At 39.8% G+C, this 19647-nt stretch overlaps 3 protein-coding genes across 5 annotated transcripts; 1 reads left to right on the forward strand and 2 right to left on the reverse strand.

The window, feature by feature from the left end:
- Positions 1-1207: 1207 nt before the first annotated feature.
- On the reverse strand, positions 1208-7540 carry LOC139620976 (voltage-gated purine nucleotide uniporter SLC17A9-like). 2 transcript variants are annotated; one of them, XM_071477095.1, is made up of 13 exons: positions 7316-7540; positions 6535-6732; positions 6250-6389; positions 5576-5675; positions 5352-5476; positions 4881-4971; positions 4670-4733; positions 4430-4517; positions 4300-4334; positions 3927-4048; positions 2689-2744; positions 2536-2565; positions 1208-2405 (listed from the first exon to the last, which is right to left on the reverse strand). In XM_071477095.1, exons 1-13 carry the CDS (start codon positions 7438-7440, stop codon positions 2236-2238), a joined length of 1344 nt encoding a protein of 447 aa, XP_071333196.1. In that variant the 5' UTR covers positions 7441-7540; the 3' UTR covers positions 1208-2235. The 2 variants fall into 2 exon arrangements, with proteins under 2 accessions (XP_071333196.1, XP_071333194.1); XM_071477093.1 differs by having other exon boundaries at positions 4670-4766; positions 7316-7533.
- Positions 7541-7826: 286 nt separating this feature from the next.
- Positions 7827-11726, reverse strand: LOC139620977 (glucose-induced degradation protein 8-B homolog). The gene is made up of 5 exons (XM_071477096.1): positions 11556-11726; positions 11110-11237; positions 10311-10507; positions 9754-9951; positions 7827-9371 (listed from the first exon to the last, which is right to left on the reverse strand). Exons 2-5 carry the CDS (start codon positions 11228-11230, stop codon positions 9198-9200), a joined length of 690 nt encoding a protein of 229 aa, XP_071333197.1. The 5' UTR covers positions 11231-11237; positions 11556-11726; the 3' UTR covers positions 7827-9197.
- Positions 11715-18401, forward strand: dnajc5aa (DnaJ (Hsp40) homolog, subfamily C, member 5aa). Of its 2 annotated transcripts, XM_071477101.1 has the most exons (6): positions 11715-11832; positions 13864-14188; positions 15101-15229; positions 15336-15549; positions 15684-15855; positions 15967-18401. In XM_071477101.1, the coding sequence occupies exons 3-6, from the start codon at positions 15120-15122 to the stop codon at positions 16068-16070; spliced, it is 600 nt and encodes a 199-aa protein (XP_071333202.1). In that variant the 5' UTR covers positions 11715-11832; positions 13864-14188; positions 15101-15119; the 3' UTR covers positions 16071-18401. The 2 variants fall into 2 exon arrangements, with proteins under 2 accessions (XP_071333202.1, XP_071333201.1); XM_071477100.1 differs by lacking the exon at positions 11715-11832 and having other exon boundaries at positions 12647-14188.
- The last annotated feature ends 1246 nt before the right edge of the window (positions 18402-19647 follow it).

Here is a 19647-nt window from a genome sequence, read left to right on the forward strand (position 1 = left end):
AGCTCCTCTGGTGCGGCCTTAAATCATTTTCTCACGGTGCGTGTTTCCAGTCGGGCTCCGGCGTGTTTTTTCTCCTCATTCCGCGGCACAGCAGCTGATTTCCGGGCCCACAGCTGACACCGCTCAGTGGAAACATCACTGCCTGATGTGATTTAAAAAAAAAAAAAAAAAAAAGAGACGTGGGTCTGTGGAGGTAAAGCAGGCCCGACATCGGTATGTGCTGAGGCGGGCGGGCCCACGGATGATGTCCCCCCCAGGTTTCGTGCTTCGGTCCGGTCCGACCCTCCGGTGGAAATACCACGCAGACCATCCCTCGGTTTTCTGCATGTTAAGACATTTCTCTACATCAAACCTATCCGTGCTGATGTGCGTCCGGCTCTCATGCCCGGGTCCTCATAGGCTGAAGCAGTGACGTCATGACGTGGGTCCAGACGCTGGATGCTGTCCCCGCTTGTCGGCTGTAACTGAAGGTGAATGCACTGTGTTTAAATCTGATTTCAGTACAGTGCTTAACGGTGGATAACATTGAATATTCAATGTAGTTGTTACAGCAAACCTCAAAAATCAATGGGAAAACCAGTTTTGATGTTACCTGTCTACTGGGCTATTATGTGAGTATTTCATAATTTACATAAAAACACTATCTAAATCAAAAGTTTTTGTTTTTATTTAATTCCCATTTGCACTTGTGTAAAAGAAGATCTTTTCTTAAATATCTTTTTGGCTACATTAATGAGGTTTAGCCGTAAATGAGCGCAAACAAAAGAATATAATAATATAGAAATATGTCAGCTCAGTCATCATTCGTAGCCTACGTGTTAAAGAAAAGTTGTTTTAATTTTTCATGAATCTTTTTTCATCTGAATGGTAGTTGTTGTTCTTTCATGGAAATGTTATCTTTTTTTTTTTTTTGTAAGGAGAGATTATGGTACAAATGTTTTTTTTTCATTTTTATACATCAACAGAAAACCACAGTGGCATTTTGCCCCAAACCACAAGGGGGCATCTCCACCCAAATGTAAAGTTTTTGCAGTTTTTATAATTATCAGTAAAAGTATTTAATCATTCCACACATACATTTCATCATTGGGTGTTTCAAAATACTTGACCTTTTTATTGTCACCTTGGGAGAACGAACAATAAACTGAAAATAAGATGTTTGTAACAGTATAAGATAAAAGATTATTGATTATTAGTGAGTAAAAGATTAATGAAAATGCATATTGAGTTTTTGTTTGTCTTTGTCAAAACACACAGATCCTTAAAAACCAACAAAGAAAATTTTAATGATGTTATTGAAAGTATGTTGTAGCTGAGCTGATGTTTAATGGGCACAGACTGCGTCAGGCTTTCATGTGGGTGGGCATCTCTTGCCCTGTCTAACCCACTATTACCTGGCAGGGGAACTCATTTTATTTACAGGCTGACTTACATGTTGCATTTCTTCATCTTGTAGATGTTTACAGTCATTTCTCCACAGTACGCCTCATTTAACAGGTGAAAAGCATTGTAGCTTTACTGTCCACGTCTGTGTCCCAGTGATATTGCACTGACTGACACAAAAGCTGTACAGTGGTCAGCCCAGCTAGAAAATTAATGATTCAGAATGAAAAACATCCCCGGTCTGCAGCTTTACATCTGTCTTATGAACATGGCATCTGATCTTTATGATAACGCTGCAGTTTCCTCATCACATTTGTTGAGTGTAAATAATGGGCTGAGGAGTGAGGTTAATATTTGTTTTTCCTATTGAATGAAAAGAGGAAGACTGTGTTTGGGTGTCAGGTGGAAGACAATATTTACATCAAAACAATTCATAGTGAGCAATTCTTTTTATTGTATTTTAATTTATGTCAATATTTTTGCTCCATTATTAAGAAAATAAGATTCGGGACTCTTATATGTCTTATAAAAGAAATGACACTGGCAATAAAGATATAACAGTGAACAGCTCATTTTAGGTTAAGTCATTATTATTATAAACATCAACCATCTGTACATTAAATATTCGTAGTCGTAAACATTTGTGGAATTAAGTTTCCCTTGAGCAGACAGTGTTATCCAGAGTAACTTGTATTAAACACACAAAAGAACAATGTAAAATTCAAGTTCCTTCACTTCTAAATAGAGGAAGTCTATATCCATGTTCTTCTCTGTAGCAGCAAAATGTGATTCCTTTGTCAAAACAACGACGAAGAAAACACTTAAGAGCACATGATATTCCATTGGTCCAGGTCAAATCACAATAACCTGGCTATAGTTCTCCAGGTCGACACGACGAGCATCTCCAAATATGAGGAAGATCACCAGACCCGTGGTATTTACAAAACTGATGAGGGAGAACACTGTGGACCATGACAGGGTGACCTCAATCAGGTAGCCTGACAAGGACACCAACACCAGCCCTGTGCAACACATAAGGATGATAGGTGTCTGACAGCAGTACCGGAGTTTAACAATTAAACTCATTAATTGTAGATACTATAGACTTTTCCTATGTACTGCAAAAAAATAATAAACATCTTCAATACATACCCATAAAAGCACCTAATGTGTTCATAAAACCTGTTGCAGAGAAGAAGAAAAAATACTTATTAAAGAATTAAATGAACAAAAATGACCAAATGATAAAACACCAAGATTTAACACAGTTTTTGGAAACTGAAATGTAAGTTGCTGAAAACTCACCATAGAGGGCACCAGCACATGATGGAACGAGATCCTGCACATTCACAGACACGCCACTGAAACACATGGGAACTCCTCACATAAACAGGAAACTGCAGCGTTTACAGAACATTGAACGCGGATGACTCTGATTTATACCCTAAGATGAGACTGGATTTTCTTATTGTGAATAACGAGAGAATAAAAAGATCAATACCAGCAATAAATTGATCCTACTAAAAATCTCTGTCTGTGTATCTGAAGCCTGATGAACAAAGCTGATTCCTCTGAGCCGCAGAGCTTCATCGTTGCTCAAAAACTATTAAAAACACATCAGTGAGACGCAGTGTCGCTCTGTTGTTCATTTTGAGTTAATCCCACATACACTGCTTTGTTATCAGAAATACGCCAGTGCGTTAATCCACAGAACAGTCCACAGTAAATGCACCACTTACTCCTGTTTGAGTGACAGTTGCTAAACACAACAGGATAGTTTTAGGAAATATTTTGAGTTTAACTATATATTTGTGAGTTCTTTAAAGATCCAAACTTCAACAACACAACCTCTCATTTTATTGTTATGCTGACAATCTACCTCCCCTGATTTGTGCAGCCATGTGAATTTATTAGTATTGTGATTTTTTTTTTTACACTATTTAATGGTTATTTTTCTGTGTCTTTTATTTTTGCTCTGTTTTTCTTTCGGTGCTGCTAAAAGCTTTGAATAAACTTGTGTTGTGTTAAAGCGCTTTATAAGAAAAGTTGACTTGTTGGGTAGGAAGGTTAGAAAGTGTAGGCCGACGGACAAACATATTGTTGGTTTTAATCTTTTCATGGGAAATGTTGACAATAACAGAAATGTGTCGACATATAAGGACATATTAGCTTATTGCAGATGTATCAGGGTGTATGTTGGCCAATGAGTAATAAGACATAACAAACTGATGCAATTTGCAGTTGTAACACTAACAAGTAGATTTTAATGTCTTGCTCATTGTGTATCCTGGTCACAATTCTCAAAAACCCAGAACAAAAACAAATGTAAGGGATCTGTATCAAGATTGTTTTTTTTTGTTTGTTTGTTTTTTTTTAAATGACGATCTGCCGATATATATCATCATTGTATTCATTTTAACTCCCAAATGTCAATATCAGTATCAGCTTCAAAAGTCCAGTGCCAGTCTGACTACGTTTCATTCTCAGAACAGTTACCTGAGGTTGTAGTAGGTTATTAAACACATGGACAGAACCTGACGTACCTGCTGGTGAAGGTGGAAAAACCCACAGCAGCGGAGACAAAAACCACGGCAGAGGTAAATGAGGTAAACGCTCCTCCAGACAGGCGCATAATAAAGATATTCGATACTCCCATGGCAATGAACTGGGGAGGGAGAGAGGACGATAGTTTTAATGTCGTCTTGTAGATCTTACAAAGCCACACACATCTACATACAGTGTTTCAACCTTGGGAAGCTTTGAGACTTGTAATTACACGTTTGAAATAATGAGTGCAAAAATTCCAACCATTCAGTAGCTAGTCAGGACATACCTTCCACTACACACCCACTCCCACTTCATACAACAACTACACACTAGATAAATGTATAATCACAACAGTTTGTCCTTACTTACCTGCATTGTCTTCCTCACAAATGCTATACTGTATCCTACAGAAAAAAAAACATAAGATGTAAACACATTTTTATTGAAGGTTACTGTTACATACCATAATAAAACCTATAAAATGAGCCTTATTTAATACCATGGTTGATGAGCAAATCCGAAACATATCCTCCAATTAGGGCTGATGGAATTGCAGTTAGCCATGGAATTACATTATACACCCATGCCTGGGAGAACAGACGAGAACAGAAAAAAATAATCAGTGAAAAGGAATTTATACAATGTTGGCGCTGTCTAAGGCTCAGACTGTTCGGGCTGGTTCTACATGTTTAACGGCTAAACAACAACATGTGGAAGATGTAACAAAGAAAGCAAATACCGTGGCATCTGGAAATGATTCTTTGAAGTATGTTGGCAACCATGACAATAAAGTGTAGGACGTGCTGCATATGCACATGTGAGCAAAGACCATGGCACTTAGAGAGAGGATGATACAGACAGAGAGAGAGAGAGAGAGATGGCGTGAGGGTGACGCTCTCATGTAATTATGTGTTGGTAAATAGTGAAGGATTAAAGAACATGAGCTGTACCAGACAGACGGCTTCTTTAAGACACTCAGCCAGCGTGACAAACTCCATTTTGAGTCATTACTTGTTTTTAGCTGCCTGGACGTAACCTCACCTGAGCCACAGATTGGACATTATATTATATTGCTGTAAGCCATAAGAGTTATTGTGGCACTGTTGAGGACATGTAGCAACATCGTACAAACAAGACTTTACAGAGTTGATATGAGCTCCATGAATGTGTGTAACAAATATCATCACAATCCATCTCGCAGTTGTCAAAACATTTCACGCGCAACGAAAAAGTCGGCCTCATGCCGGCACTAGAGAGAAAAAGTCAGGGATCAAGAAAGTCATTAGCATTTATCCTCAGGGGAACATGAATGCACAAAATTGTCAAAATATTTCAGTCTGGACCAAAGTGGTATCAGCATGAAAACCTATGTACACTTTGATATTCAGGGGTTACATGACCGACGAGTGTAGTTACCGTACCTTCTAATAAATACTTCCTAACAATGAGTGCCCACAGTGCGGAGAGGAAACCAGTACTGTAGAACACGCTTTCCCAGCCGTAATGGTCCAGCATGACGGACCCCATCCCACCGGCTAGCAGTGTCCTGAAACAGCAACAAAAAGCAAAGAAAGGTGTCACCAGAGATAAGATAGTGTGTTTATAGGTGGGTGTGTGTGTGTGTGTGTGTGTGTGTACAATATACCCGAGGTGACTCCCGCTGTGCATGGTGCTCATTAAAAAGCCTCGCTCCCCTTCCACTACACGCTTCGAGCAAAGGCTTGCCAAAGACGGAAAAAACACACCTAGAAGACAGAACGAGACACTGAATTCATGTAATATCTGTGAGCTTGGTTCGCTCAGTCAACATTTAGGAACAAATCGTCAAAAGACTGTTTTTGATGATAGATTCATTGTTTGTCTTTTTCTTTTCAAGCTAAAGCGACAACTATTTTCTTTCTTCTCCTAAGTTTCTACTCCAACTTTAGAGATTAAAGTATTGAAGTGTGTGTCAAAGGTATGTCAGAGTATTAGAGTAAAGTTATGTCAACCTCATATACATACATATATAATCACTACATTGTACAGTATATTTCCTGCAGGGCTGGAAGCTTTATTTAAAGCAGAAAGACTGGAGACAAGGGGAAGCAGGTAGCCTGTCAACTGCCAGCACCTCTGACAAGGAAGTGTTACTGCTGTACAGAGCGAGGCCAGCTGCTTTCTGTTTTCAATCTCTATGCTAAGCCAACTGACTGCCGGCTGTAGTCTCCATATTTAGTGTACAGGGATGAGTGTGGTATCACGCTTCTCATGTAACGCATATGTCCCAAAACGTTCAACAATTCTTTGAAGTGCTTCTTCTTCTGGTGCTCCACTCACCCTGCAACAGTCCCATAAGGAATCTGGCCACAGTCATGACAGCGAGGGTGTGAGAGCCGAGCTGGGCCAGAAGAGGAGTACCAGCTGTGATCAGAGCCCATGAGGCTGCAGAGATGACCAGGACACGCTCTCCTCCCACTCTGGTATCACAACAACCATTTACAGTTTACAGAGTTTTACAGAGTTAAATCCTGAAACTAAACAGTAAATACACCATGAAGGTTATTACCTCATTGTTTAAGAGCTATGTGAGGTCATGCATGTTTTACCCACTTCATTCCTTACTTATCACTGGCATGTCCTCCCAGGATCTGTGTGAAACAGTAACCCCAGAAGAATCCACCCAGAACCAGCCCAGAGTCGATCTTACTCCAGTGAAAAGTGGCTGCCATTGAGACGGCACAGATCGGCATGGCCATCCTGGCACAGTAGAGGAGGCAGGTGCCTATAAACAGCATCAGGATCCATTTTCGAGCCTGTGTTCTACACAAGTGAAGCATGAAGGGGAAGAGTTTCTACTTAATTACACAGATCATAATGTGCATCTGTTAAAAACTGCAAACCAAAAGTAACTGTAACTAAAGAACAGGGTAAACACACACACACACACACACACACACACACACACACACAAGTCCACAGCCATGCTAGCAGCCCAGAGCCTGCATTATCAGTAGGACATGGCTCAAAAATAATCTAGTTATGGAGAAGCCAGAGTGTGCAGCAAGATTTTTTTTCATCCTTAATTCAGTGATTAATCGTTTTGTTCGTCAGAAAATGTCCATCACAATTCCTCACACCCCAAAATGAAATCTTTTACTACTTTTACTATCACAAAAACGTAAAGGAATCCAGCTGTACATGCAGATACAGTGCGTGTAAAGGTAGCCCAGTATATTTATTTTAGTAAGCAAACATGGTTCACACTCTGCCTTCATATATATTCAAAAATTGAGCAATGTGATGTTATACATTTTCAAACTGAAAATGTTATTTATTTCAGAAGCTTATCGAGAACAGCTGAACAGGGTATAAATTAAATCACAGCACGGTATGATGCTCTCACCTGGGCCACAGGTTATGGTTTTTCGGCTCCTTTTTGGTAGAGCCATTGGTTGTGTAAACCTTAAGATCCAACAGAGAACCACTGAAGCCATTCCTGCCGTCTGCTGATATGTGGTCGTCAGCCATTCAGAGAGCAACTCTGTTATCTGTGCAGCGCTCCCGAACTGAGAGGTGTGCTTCAGCTATTCCTCATTTTCTCAGGCAGACGGGCCAAACAAGAAAAACTTGTCGGAACAGAACTCAAAAGAGCACACGGATGTGATCTGCAATAATTCCAGCAGAGGTCTGATTGGTGGTTTTACTGGGTATAGCATTTGCATACTGGCCCTAGAAAAAGACAGAGGCTTGTGTGTCAAGCGCCAGGGTTTACTGCAAAGCCATCATCTAGTTTTTACAGTAAAATGAAGAGCTTGCAACAACCTTTTCCGGAGGAACCCTTCTCTGACCAGTGCATTCTCCCATGAAATTTGCACACATATACACTCACAACTCAGAAAATGAAAAACAGCTCATTTATGGTTCACAAAAGTTTTATTTATTTTAATAATTGCAAATCTGATCTTAAAAATGTTGAATAATAAAAGGGATGTGAGCTCTCTGGGTCTCAGGGTTTGTCAAAGCCAATATCTACAAAGACAATACAACCTTAAAAGAAGTTAAGGATGGACGACTAGCAGCAAGTTTGTTTTTTTCTTTTTTATAAAAGTAAACCAACCAAACAAACAAAATAAACAAGAACAAGTGCCTTTCCCCACTGTAAAAAGGATACACTTACATGCAGTTAAAGTGAAAATACTAACAGCTAAAAGTGGCAAAATGAACAGGAGGTTCTGTGACCGGCCAAAATTTCAGTGGTTTTGATCATTGTTATTAATTATCAAAACAAAGTCAATGAACAAAATCATTTCTCAGTCTGACTGGATTTTAAATTTGAGAGTTTCAACTTGAAAACAGCCATTGCAGCCCCCTCATTACTTAGCATTTCTTGACTGGAGCAGCGCATAAATCCTGCCTCCATCACTGAGACTGGTGGAAGATCATCCTAAAGTCAAACCCCTGTAACATAAAACCAAACACGACCATTTGGAGCATGCTTGGGGCTCAACTCAGTCAGAAAGCCATCTCTGATTTCACCCTCATTCAGGCCATATTTCACCTTCTCAAACATACACGTGAAACGATCATATCACAAGGCAGTTCATTCCATTGACATACTGTAAAGGTACAATCAAATTTCAAGGTGCAGAAAGCAAGTGATTTCATAGGAAATGTTCAAACATCATACTAAATAAAATTGTAAAACATTACATTAATTAAAATTATATTATATTAATAAAGTGTATCTTTCCATTTAATTGAAAAAATATTCACATTTGGTGTAAGAAATTTAGATTTTAATTTAATTAAGATCAGCGTGTAATCTCAATCTTAACTTATCTTTGTTAAAAAGGGTAATTGTATATCTGCTGTTTTAAAGTTTGAACCATTACAAGCTGAGCCTTGATTCTGGCTCCTCACACACCACAGTATTAACATTGTTCTTCTGTACCACCAGCTCTCGGCAGGGAAAAGAGGCCACAATAAATAATACTACTGGCTTAGGCTTTAGAAAGACAAAATATAAAACAGCAATTTGAATTTTGCTGTTTCCAAGAACTTTCTAAAAATCCAGGATCAGTATTTAAACTAAATAGTTTTTGTCACTTTGCAAATACAGCAATTTACAGTTTGCACAATGAGTTAAGTCTTACTTCTCATGAATGAAACATGAAAAAAAACAACGTAGAATTTGTTTATACATATATGTTACCTGGTTGTCACACAGTCACTGACTGATCATAAATTAAGGAGACGTGGAAGGTGGTTGTTCTTTTCCGTTATGTTCACTTGGGGTCCTCGATGGTGCCCGTGCTAAGGTCAGTCATTTTGGGATATTTCACCTTCTTCTGGTCCAGCTCATTCTGTGCCCACAGCAGTAACTTCAAGAGTTTAGCCAGTTTGGGTGTCGACTCCCTGTTTTCATAGTCCAGCACAGCTTGGTTCACCTCACTCCACACCTGAGCACCAAGAGATGTGTTGCAGCCAAAATGAAATAAACACATTTCTAGCACAACTACTTATTCATTATGTCCTTAATGCTTACATGACGACTCACACACTTTTGAATCAGGTATCCTGGTTCCAGGTGATCTAAGGGGGTTTTCACACTTAAGGTGTTTGGTTCGGTTCAAACCAACTCATGGACAGTTTGTAATGTAATGTTACAGAGATAAAAGATAATAATAATCATTTTTGTTTCCTTGGTTTGGACCAAATGAACCAAACCAGATCTGCGAAAGCATCCTAGAATCGCTGCCAACACCTCTGATTTGTTCAGCAACTCAATACTGAGAGGGAGTATTGTGGTGAATCAAAATAACAAATCATTCTAATTCTTACCTTTTGCCGCTGCATCATGTTGAGCAGGTCTCCAAAGGGTGACTCCTCTGGGTTGTCAAAGGCCAGAAGAGCTAGTGTCCTCTCCATCTCTGTCAGACACTCTCGGCTCTCCTCTCCCTGCTCGGCCAGCTGTGTCTGGGCAAACTCCAGTGCTGACTCAGTCTCCCTTAGCCTGATTAACTCAATCAAATGTTGCTGCTGCAGAGGGAATAAAGAACACTTAGTGAATATTGAAGTTTAGCATTTAGCACAGTACCATAAATTCATAGCATAATTTTCCTACTTAACTGTAAAAGGTGACAGCCTGGGTTATTACCTACAGCGGATGGAAGGGGTTACACTTAAACACTGCTCACTACACTTTAACACTGCCACTATGCCTTACTGTCACTGCTGCTAAGAGAGGATATCTTCATTTATGTTTGCAAAGTCTGTAAAGTTCACCCCAAATTAATCCCAGGCTAACATCTTCTGTCTGCCACTGACATGACACCAAACGAGGCACATACTATGATCAGAACTACTGATAGCTATTGCAATGCTTTGTGCAAATGTACCTGCAGATGAAAATACAAGTATCGATTGGTGTCGAGCAGCTCTGGGTGTAGGCTGTTGATGAGCGCGATAGCTTCCTGTATCTGTCCCTTCAGGATCATCTCTCTAATCTTTATCCTTTCATCAAGAGAGTCCAGGTCCACGCTCGGCTCAATGCCAGACTCCATCCGAAACTTCTCTGCTGCCTCCTTAAAACCCTCTAGAAACATGTGCAACAGATACAGACAGACCCAAAGAAATAAATGATTGTGAAGAATAGAGTTGCAGTGATTAGTTGATTCATTAAATAATCTGTTAACTCAGTGACTAAACTCACTTTACTAAGACAGGTCAGTCGTCAGAATCCTGATGAAGGTCTGAGGACCGAAACATCTTAATAAACTGACTTCAAATGATGGACGGTGGTCAGGATCCTCTGGCTTTCTTTTGGTGTCAAGAGTTTTCCTGTGCAGTTGTCACTAAGACTACTTGGAATGGATTTGATTAATTGTCAAAGTCTTTTTGAAAGTAAAGATGCCAAACATTCCCCCGTGCAGCTTGTCATTGTGAGCTCTTGCCGTGTTTCTTAGCTTTAAGTGAGAGAAAATCCAATATATTTTGCACAGTGCTTTAAACTTCTGGAAACATTTTTCCACAGTTTTTTGGCACTTAAAAAAAAATATATATTATTCAATTAATTTAATATATTAATTGATAATGCTATTAATTGTTAGTTGCAGCCCTTGTTAAGACTGATGTATTCCTATGTGTACTGATTGTATATTCAGCTCACAGTCGCTGTCCTCAGGTTGGATGCCTCACCTGTCACCAGGTAATTCATAATGAGCCGATTCATGTCCGCCCTCTGAATGTGAACATTGTTCAGTTTGTCCATCCACTCTTCTTTTGTGATGTCCTCTGGCTTTTCAGCATAACTCATCATTGGGATGCTGAAAAGTAAGAAATCCATTGGTTATATAGCAAAACGTGAGCAAGGCTGACACGGCTCGGTCACAGTTTGTACCTACATGAACAGAAACGTTACAACCGCGCACAGACAGTTATTAACAATTGAACACAAACACACAGTACATACGCTACTGACAACAATTACTAACAAAACGAATGCCGCGATATTCCTGCGCTTAAATAGCGTCCGTACGCTTGTTATCGTCGCTAAAAAATAATTCAGAGATTATCCGACGCTTCCAAAACAAACCCATTTCCTCCTGGCTAGTTAGCAGACTGTGTGCGTTTACACAACCCACCGTGCAAAAACAAGGTCCGGCGATTATCCTTTCTCGCTGGCGTGAGCGGGCAGTTGTAAAACAGCAATGTGCAGTCCTCTGGGCGCTTTCCAAATAATTAAAAAATACCTGTAAAATGAGGGTACACAATCAAGCTTTTCGCAGCTAGCTAACTAACCAAGCTAACGGGGAAAACTCGCGATAGGAGCGTCAGCCCTGCGAGCTCTTCGATTGGCGGGCACAGTGACGTCACGGTTGCCGAGGAACAGTCGGAGTCGGCGAAGTGAAATGTTCGGATGTGAGTTTACTGTTTGTTTATTTATCTGCATCTGCAATGTCAAGATTTATGAGGCTATTTTTGAATATACTTTAATTACCACCAAAATTTTAACAAAAATTTACATCAAAAACATTTTTTTTTTTTTTTTTTTTTTTTTTTTTTTACTGTACTCATGTTTGTTGATCGCATGTATGTTTAAACACAATGAAGTTTTCAGTGCTAATTAGAAAATTTTTATCATTTCTGAACTAAAGAGGTGATTACGGTGCAGCAGAGATGCAACTAAAAAGTTCATGTGCTCAGGAAATGATGCTAATACTGATACTCAAAACAAGACTGTGTTAGTAGTATTGATACTTTGGGAATTGATCCCTGTTATTAGCTAATTTTGTTTCCCTATATTGTAGAAAGGCCCTGTGCCAGAATCTAGCTTTGATACCTTCATTATTTTAGATTTTTTGGGTTATTTTCGATCACAAAAACTAATGTAACTGGCAGGCAGAAAACCTAAGGCCAATAACTGTTTGTCCCGACCCTATTGCCAGACTAGAAGGGTCACAGTTGTCATAGTTTTTATAATTCTCTCTGTCTCCAGTCTCTGACTCTTATGACACTTAAATATATGGTTAAATTGAATGTTATCATCTTAAAGAATGCAAAAGGAGTAGTTAAAATAAATTTATTTTAACTACTCCTTTTTAAATGGCGCCGCAGATGGCTGCCTCGGTGTTTTGGTGCGCTCTGCACCATTCACCAGAACAAATTCCTTGTACGTGAAAACATACTTGGCAATAAACCTGATTCTGATTCTGATTCTGATTCTGATTCTGCATATAGTATGTTAACTGAGTGTGTATTTTAGGTAGAATGGGATTATGATATCAGAGTTTCTTAGCTACGGCTTAGTGGTTTACTATCATTTGTAGAGGTGGGGGATTTCATCTAAGTGCCCTATGAATTACAGTACAGGCCTTTACAATATGCCTTTTTCATTGCAGATACTTGATACAGCAGGAAAACCACAGGTGGAGCCTATAACATTAAAAATGGCTGTGGTGACCTTTGCGGTGTCATAATAATACTTCCATGTATGTTTCTAAAACTGGGGCATTTATTTAGGTCTGGGAACAAAATCTGAGTAAGATGGTGCAAAAGACAAGACAGTGTCTTTCAGGGGCCCATGGATGGGTTATGGGCCCCAGGCATCTGCCCTACTTTTGCTGTGGATTATCCAGGCATGACACCCCAGTTGGTAGATTGTCCCACTCACAAAGGGAAAGTCAGATGTTTTACAACAGCTGAAAGATTAGACACAGACATAACGTTATGGTTCAAATTAAATCATCTGCCCAGTAATATATAGTAAAAGGTAAAAAAAAAAAAATGTAAATCTTGGTGCCTTTACTTTTTGTAACCATTGCTTCAAACTCAATGTGAATTTAGTTTCCAGGGAAATACAATGCCATATAGCTACATAAGATCCCAGTATCCTTTCAGTGTGAATAGCTTCCTTCCACGTCTCAAACTAACACATCCTCTGCAGGACAGTCCACATTTACATTTGAACTATGTAAATAATGTGGTTCCCACTGATGTTGGTGTCAGTCTTGTGTTGTAGGCCTGTATTCTGTATCTACACTGACACGGTAAAGAATCTTTTGAACTAACTCAGTCCAACAGACCCTATTCACAGAGAACATTTTGAGTCGTCACAGTAGGAAAGTTTGGGCCTATAAGTGAATCAACATTAATACCCGTTCTTAGTTGTCTGACAGTGTTTGCAAGCTCAAGAGCCCTGAGAACATGTGGCACTGTTAGATAGCTCACTCTTATTTTGCCTTGTCAAAGAGTGACATAAGAAGATTTATTTCTCATGAAGCAGGGGCCATGCAGCAGCCTATTAGCCTAGCTTAGCATAAACACTGGGAACAGAGGGACACAGTTAGCCTGGACAAAATAGAAGATGAGGAAAAATAATTTAAAAATTATTATAATAATAAATAATAATAATAATAATAATAATAATGTGTTTGCGCTCTAATGTTACAGTTTCTGTGACTGTGTGAGCAAAAGTCAAGCTGTGGCTTCAGCTTCTGCATCCTGCATTCTTTCCCACCACCATCATCATCATCATCATCATCATCATCTTCCTCATTATTCCAGTCTGTTTGTGCACGCACACGTCGGGTCGCCATGGTGGTGGTGGGGGGGTTGTGGGCGGAGTCAGCGTACTGCTGCAGCTGTCCATGGTCGTGTGGTGGGAGCCAGAGAGGGTCTGGGTACGTGCGAGATGCGGCCATAGTCACGCTTCAGCCTCCAACGTTATAACCTGCCGGGATCGTGAGCTTTGCAGCGCATCGGAGCCGACGGAAAGGTGAGCCTTGTCGTGCATTTCGAGTTCTTATTCCTCCCTGACTCTCTGCCCCTTGCCCTTGAAAATTACTGCTGACGATCCATCCCTGTCTTGCATCAAGAACAGGCCAGGAAGCGAACCAAACCAACATGGATGCTGTGCGCTATAGCCGTGCTGCTGATGATGCTTGCACAGAGATTATGCTCCTAGCATCGTATACTCAGAGTCTTAATCCTCCTTGTAGACAATTTACGACGGGATGCGATTCGGAACAAAGAGAAATTTGACACTCATTTGTCAGAACAGGTTGTTTGTGGTGAAAATGTTGAAATGCGCTTCATATACAGGGCTTCAAATGGAACAGGGGCTATTCATTTGTGTCAAGATGACACCCATGGGGAGGTAGCTATATTCTCAGGAATGGCTTTTTTTTTTTTTTTTTTTTAACTTGCAGCATCAACTCAATAAACCCTGCTCTCTGGCAGCACCACTGACTGTATGGATGTCAGTTACTGATTTACTTACAGCAGCAAAGGCTGTCAGTGGTCCTGCCAAGATGTCACAGTATCATGTAGAGCAATTCACATCATTTGTGCAAATACACTGAAAATCCGGGGGACATTAGATCAGTGGAGGAAAATGCAATAAATCCAGCAGGCTGCACCTTAAGCCCTTTTTGACTACTTTTCCCTAAATTTCACACAGAGCCAGATTTTTCCATATGTAACATGTACAGGACAGTTGCATCTAATCGAAACAGCACTGGACCAGCTGTTGCCGGCAGTCAGGAGGATCAATCACACAGGCCTCACTTTAATTAAAAGCTTGATATTTTTGATACATCGTGATAAACAGGTCTCGCCCTGTAGGTTTGCTCGCGGAGAATGCTGTGCAGCCCAAGCAGTGCATTTATCTTTCTGTTTCTGTGCCCAGCCCGTGGACATAAGGCATCATGGCTGAGCAGCAGAGGCAGCGCTCCCTGTCCACCGCTGGTGAGTCTCTCTACCACGTGTTGGGAGTTGAAAAGATGGCCACTGGGGATGACATTAAGAGATCTTACAGGTGAGGCGTCGCTCTGTGTCTTGCCCAACCTCACATAATGGACCACCTCTACTGCGAATGTGCTCGCTTCTGTTTGATTTGTCATTTTCCGCCTTCCTCTGCACAGGAAGCTGGCGTTGAAGTTCCACCCTGACAAGAATCCTGACAATCCAGAAGCAGCAGATAAGTTCAAGGAGATAAACAACGCACATGCGATTCTGAATGACCCCACGAAGCGTAATATTTACGACAAATATGGCTCTCTGGGACTGTATGTGGCTGAGCAGTTTGGAGAGGAGAATGTTAACACTTATTTTGTCCTGTCAAGCTGGTGGGCAAAGGTGAGACAGAGTGAAAACCTGCACAATTTACTGTATGCATTTTCCATTTATGCTTCCTTTTCTCATACTTTGCGCACACATTTACTATTATCTCTGTCTCTTTTGCTTCTTCCCATGAATCTGATTTGCTGCAGGCTCTGTTTGTATTCTGCGGCCTGGCTACTGGCTGCTACTTCTGTTGCTGCCTGTGTTGCTGCTGTAACTGCTGCTGTGGAAGATGTAAACCACGGCCTCGGGAGGGCCAGGACCAGGACTTTTATGTGTCCCCTGAGGACCTGGAGGCTCAGCTGCAGTCTGATGAGAGAGGTGAGACTCAACAGTCTGTGTCTTCACTCCCATTTTGAAAATGGTAGAGTATTACGAACAGGACGAGACTTCATGCAAACACTAAAAATGTTGTGTCCCTTTGTCAAACAGAGGCTGGTGGTGACCCTATAGTGCTGCAACCATCAGCAACAGAGACAACCCAGTTAACATCGGATGGGCACCACTCCTACCACACTGACACCGGCTTCAACTAACCCTCTGCTCCCATCAATCCTGGCCTGCGGTCCTGCCTGCTTCCCTGCTCCACCTCAGTCAGACGAAAGAAAGGGGCAATCCATCTTTCCGCTTCAGAAAGGGAGCCATGTGGAGGAGAGGGACGAGTAAGCATGGCCCATGAAAGGAACTATTGAAGTCACATCCCTTACACCCCTCCCTGGTTGGTCCACCTACTTGCCCCCCCTCCCCTCCCCCTTTCCCCTTAGTGCGAGAAGAAAAGAGAAACAACTAAAGTGTTTCCTTTTTATTTCTTCTTTTGTATTTCTTGGCCTTTAACCACACAGGTCGCCTACCCCACTTCCCCTCTCCCATATTTTGCATCATGGTGTAGCATGCACTGTTTCTAAAACATGGTCTCCACATTTTCTGCAACATTTTTACTTTGCAAGACTCATAATGTAGGTGCATACGTACGTGCAATATGTTCATATGAGTACAGTTCTCAAGGAGGAGGAGGAGGAACAGGAGGAGGAGGAGGAGGAGGAGGAGGAGGTAGAGGAGGTAAAGTTTACGTGCTATTTTATGCTAGAGGAAAGGAGAGCCATGGCTCAGGGAGGTGCTGGTTGGAGAGATGTGTTTGTTGGGGTTAGCTGGTGGCATCAAAAACCTTCAAGAACAGAGATGTCATATATTAGTATGATTTTCACTTCTGATTTGCAATCAATAACGTTTCAGTTGAAAACGCCGCCTGCCATCGTCAGACCTCCGGTACGTCTTTGGCGCTGTGTTTGTTTGTCTCTTGTCTGCTCCCCGGAGTGTTTTTAACGTGAATCATGGGGTTGTAAAGGCACACAGCTTTATTTGCAGACAGTTTTTTTCTGCCACAGCTTTATTTCAGGATGTTGACTATTTTTCTCTTTTTCCTGCTGCACTGAACAGGTAACTTTTATATTGATTCATAATTTTTTCTTTTTCTTTTTTTTTGACATATTAGCAGTTACATGTGATTTATTAAAAATGTTGACATTGGATTCATAAATTAGAAGCATTAGCTTTAAAATTAATCTCATTGATAATTAACATTTTAATAATGTATTTTTTTTGTATTTTACATTTTATTTTCATTTTTCCTAGTTTGTAGGTTATTGGAATCATGGGTCATCATCATGAGTTGCTGCTGTCTTTTTTTTTTTTTTTTTTTCACAGACATCACAGCTCATTGAAAGTGAAAGACATTCATTTCATCCTACTGTGGCAGTTATTTTTGTTTTCTCTTATTGATTTTGTGCTATATGAAGCCAAGGGCCTCCAGGTGATGGAGCTGACTGATCAGCTGTTCAGAGGTAGAAATAACAGATCTCTATCAGCAGCAGCAGCAGCAGCCCTGGTTCAGCCCTGGTGACAGGTTTTAACTCTGAGCTGTGTTGAAGTTAAATTGATGTGAAAAAAAACATGTTGCAGAGTTATTTTGGGAAATAAAGCTGACTACAGAATATCCACATGGGGATATTTTAGGTGGGGAGGAAAATTCACTACATCATGTTTTAGTCCTTGTGTTTTGAACTGAAGTCTGATGACTCTGAGATTTTGTCCAATGCTGTGATCGTTTATCGTTTTTGACTTTTTTTGAAATCCATGTAGAGTAAGGAGCTCATGAGGCATATCATCTGTGAGCCAGTGCCACAGGCAGCTCTGAGGAAAATGACTCTATAGATTTTTCATACTGTTGAATTTGCATATACTGCAACACATTTTCAAATTGCCATAGATTGCCATGAACATCTTTGCCACTTTGTCATTTCATAACTGCTAATAATGTGTTTCAATGGTTTACAATTGGTGAGCTCCTGTTGCCCACCCTCTGCTATTAACGGTATGGATGTTGACCTCTGTGGCCCTTGTATGATGTTTCCTGTAACCCTTTATGAAACATAGATGTTCCTGTCATGGCTTTTTCATTGAGATACTGAAAAATGCTACTGTAAATGTTCTAAGTTGAATGCACTGTGTGTTTAAAAAAATTATAATGGATCAATGATCAGGAAATGACTCCATAAAAAGATAATATAGTATATAGTGTAACTATAGTGAAATGGTTATATGATGCATTTTTGGAATTTTATTTATTTCATACTTTGTCATGTTTCAAATGATGATTGGCTATAATTTTAACTGGTATGGTGTTGTAATGTAACCATTACATTTTGCCAGGAATGGTTTAATGGTTAAGGTGGCTTGTACATACACTTGGCCCATATAAAGTATAAATCTTAACGTTTATGTTGTAGCATGGTAATTGTGTGTCTGGAAGAAAACAAGTGGATCATTGATCTGATTTGCTGTTGTTGAATAAATATTCATGAACATTTTGACTTGTGTCCTTATCAGATTGTGCAGATAATAAAAGTAAGGGGTTAGTCTTTGTAAGATATTCGGTTTGTACAGTTTGGAGAAGGTTCAAATCTTAATTACTAGACTAAAGTTTGACACAAAAACATGTGAAATTTGCTAATGCACAAGCACATTGGTGCTAATGCACAGATAAAACATTCAACTCATGCCAGGTCTGCAGTGGTGGAAGAAGAACTCAAATGTTATACCTCAGTACAAGCAGCAGTTTCAAGTAAACATCCTGCATTCAAAAGTACATAAGTACAATCAATTCTCAACAAAATGAACCATTTTAGAATAATGTATGTTATATTACTTTATTAGATTATAATTATTTATCATGTATATATAATCATGTGTAAAATCATTCTAATATTGCAACGGGTAAATTAATACAAATTTTAATTTCTTTATATATGGTCAGGTATTGTAATAATGATACATAATCTATTTGTTAATTCTATTTTAATTATAGTTTAATCATTATGATATTATAATTCACAATCCATCCATACTGCTTATGCTTGTAGGGTTGAGGGGGGGCTGGAGCCAATCTCAGCTGACATTGGGTGAGGGCGGGGTACGCCCTGAACAGGTCACTAGTCTATCACAGGCCTGGCATATAGAGACAAACAACCATTCATGACCACATTCACAGTGTTAACAATAATAATCTGATTAGTTAATAACATAAATCTGCAAAATGACTAGTAGCTAAAGCTGTCATCAATATGATGCAGTGAAAAGGGAAATGTGGTGGGAGAAGGAGGAAATAGAATTACTCAAGTAGAATACAACACACATACTCCCAATATGAAATCCTTCTGCTACTTTTACAGTTTGTTTTTTGTTTTTTTGTTGTTTTTTTTCTCCTGTTGTGACCAAAGAAACAACTGAAAGCTGCCAAGTATTTGTTCGCATTCAGTGGGAGACGCAGCACTGTGAGTGTGTGGTTTCATGTTTCACCAGCAGATGGAGACAAGTCCTTTATTTTACCATTTTATTCTGCAACAGTTACTAAAGTGCAATTAATGCACAAAATAATTATCTATCTACAATTATATTTGTCTCCATGGGGCAAATGAAACAAAGCAGGCTAAATACAACCCCTGCAGCAAAGTCATTAAAACTCATCTTCAAACGCATGAAATAAAAAAAAAAAAAATAAATAAATAAATGAATAAAATAAACGTGCATAAACCATATATGATTTGTGCTGATGGT

This window comes from Trachinotus anak, unplaced genomic scaffold (genome assembly GCF_046630095.1).
Source record: "Trachinotus anak isolate AG129_WGS33_773 ecotype Australia unplaced genomic scaffold, CSIRO_AGI_Tana_v1 ptg000004l, whole genome shotgun sequence".
NCBI lineage: Eukaryota > Metazoa > Chordata > Actinopteri > Carangiformes > Carangidae > Trachinotus > Trachinotus anak.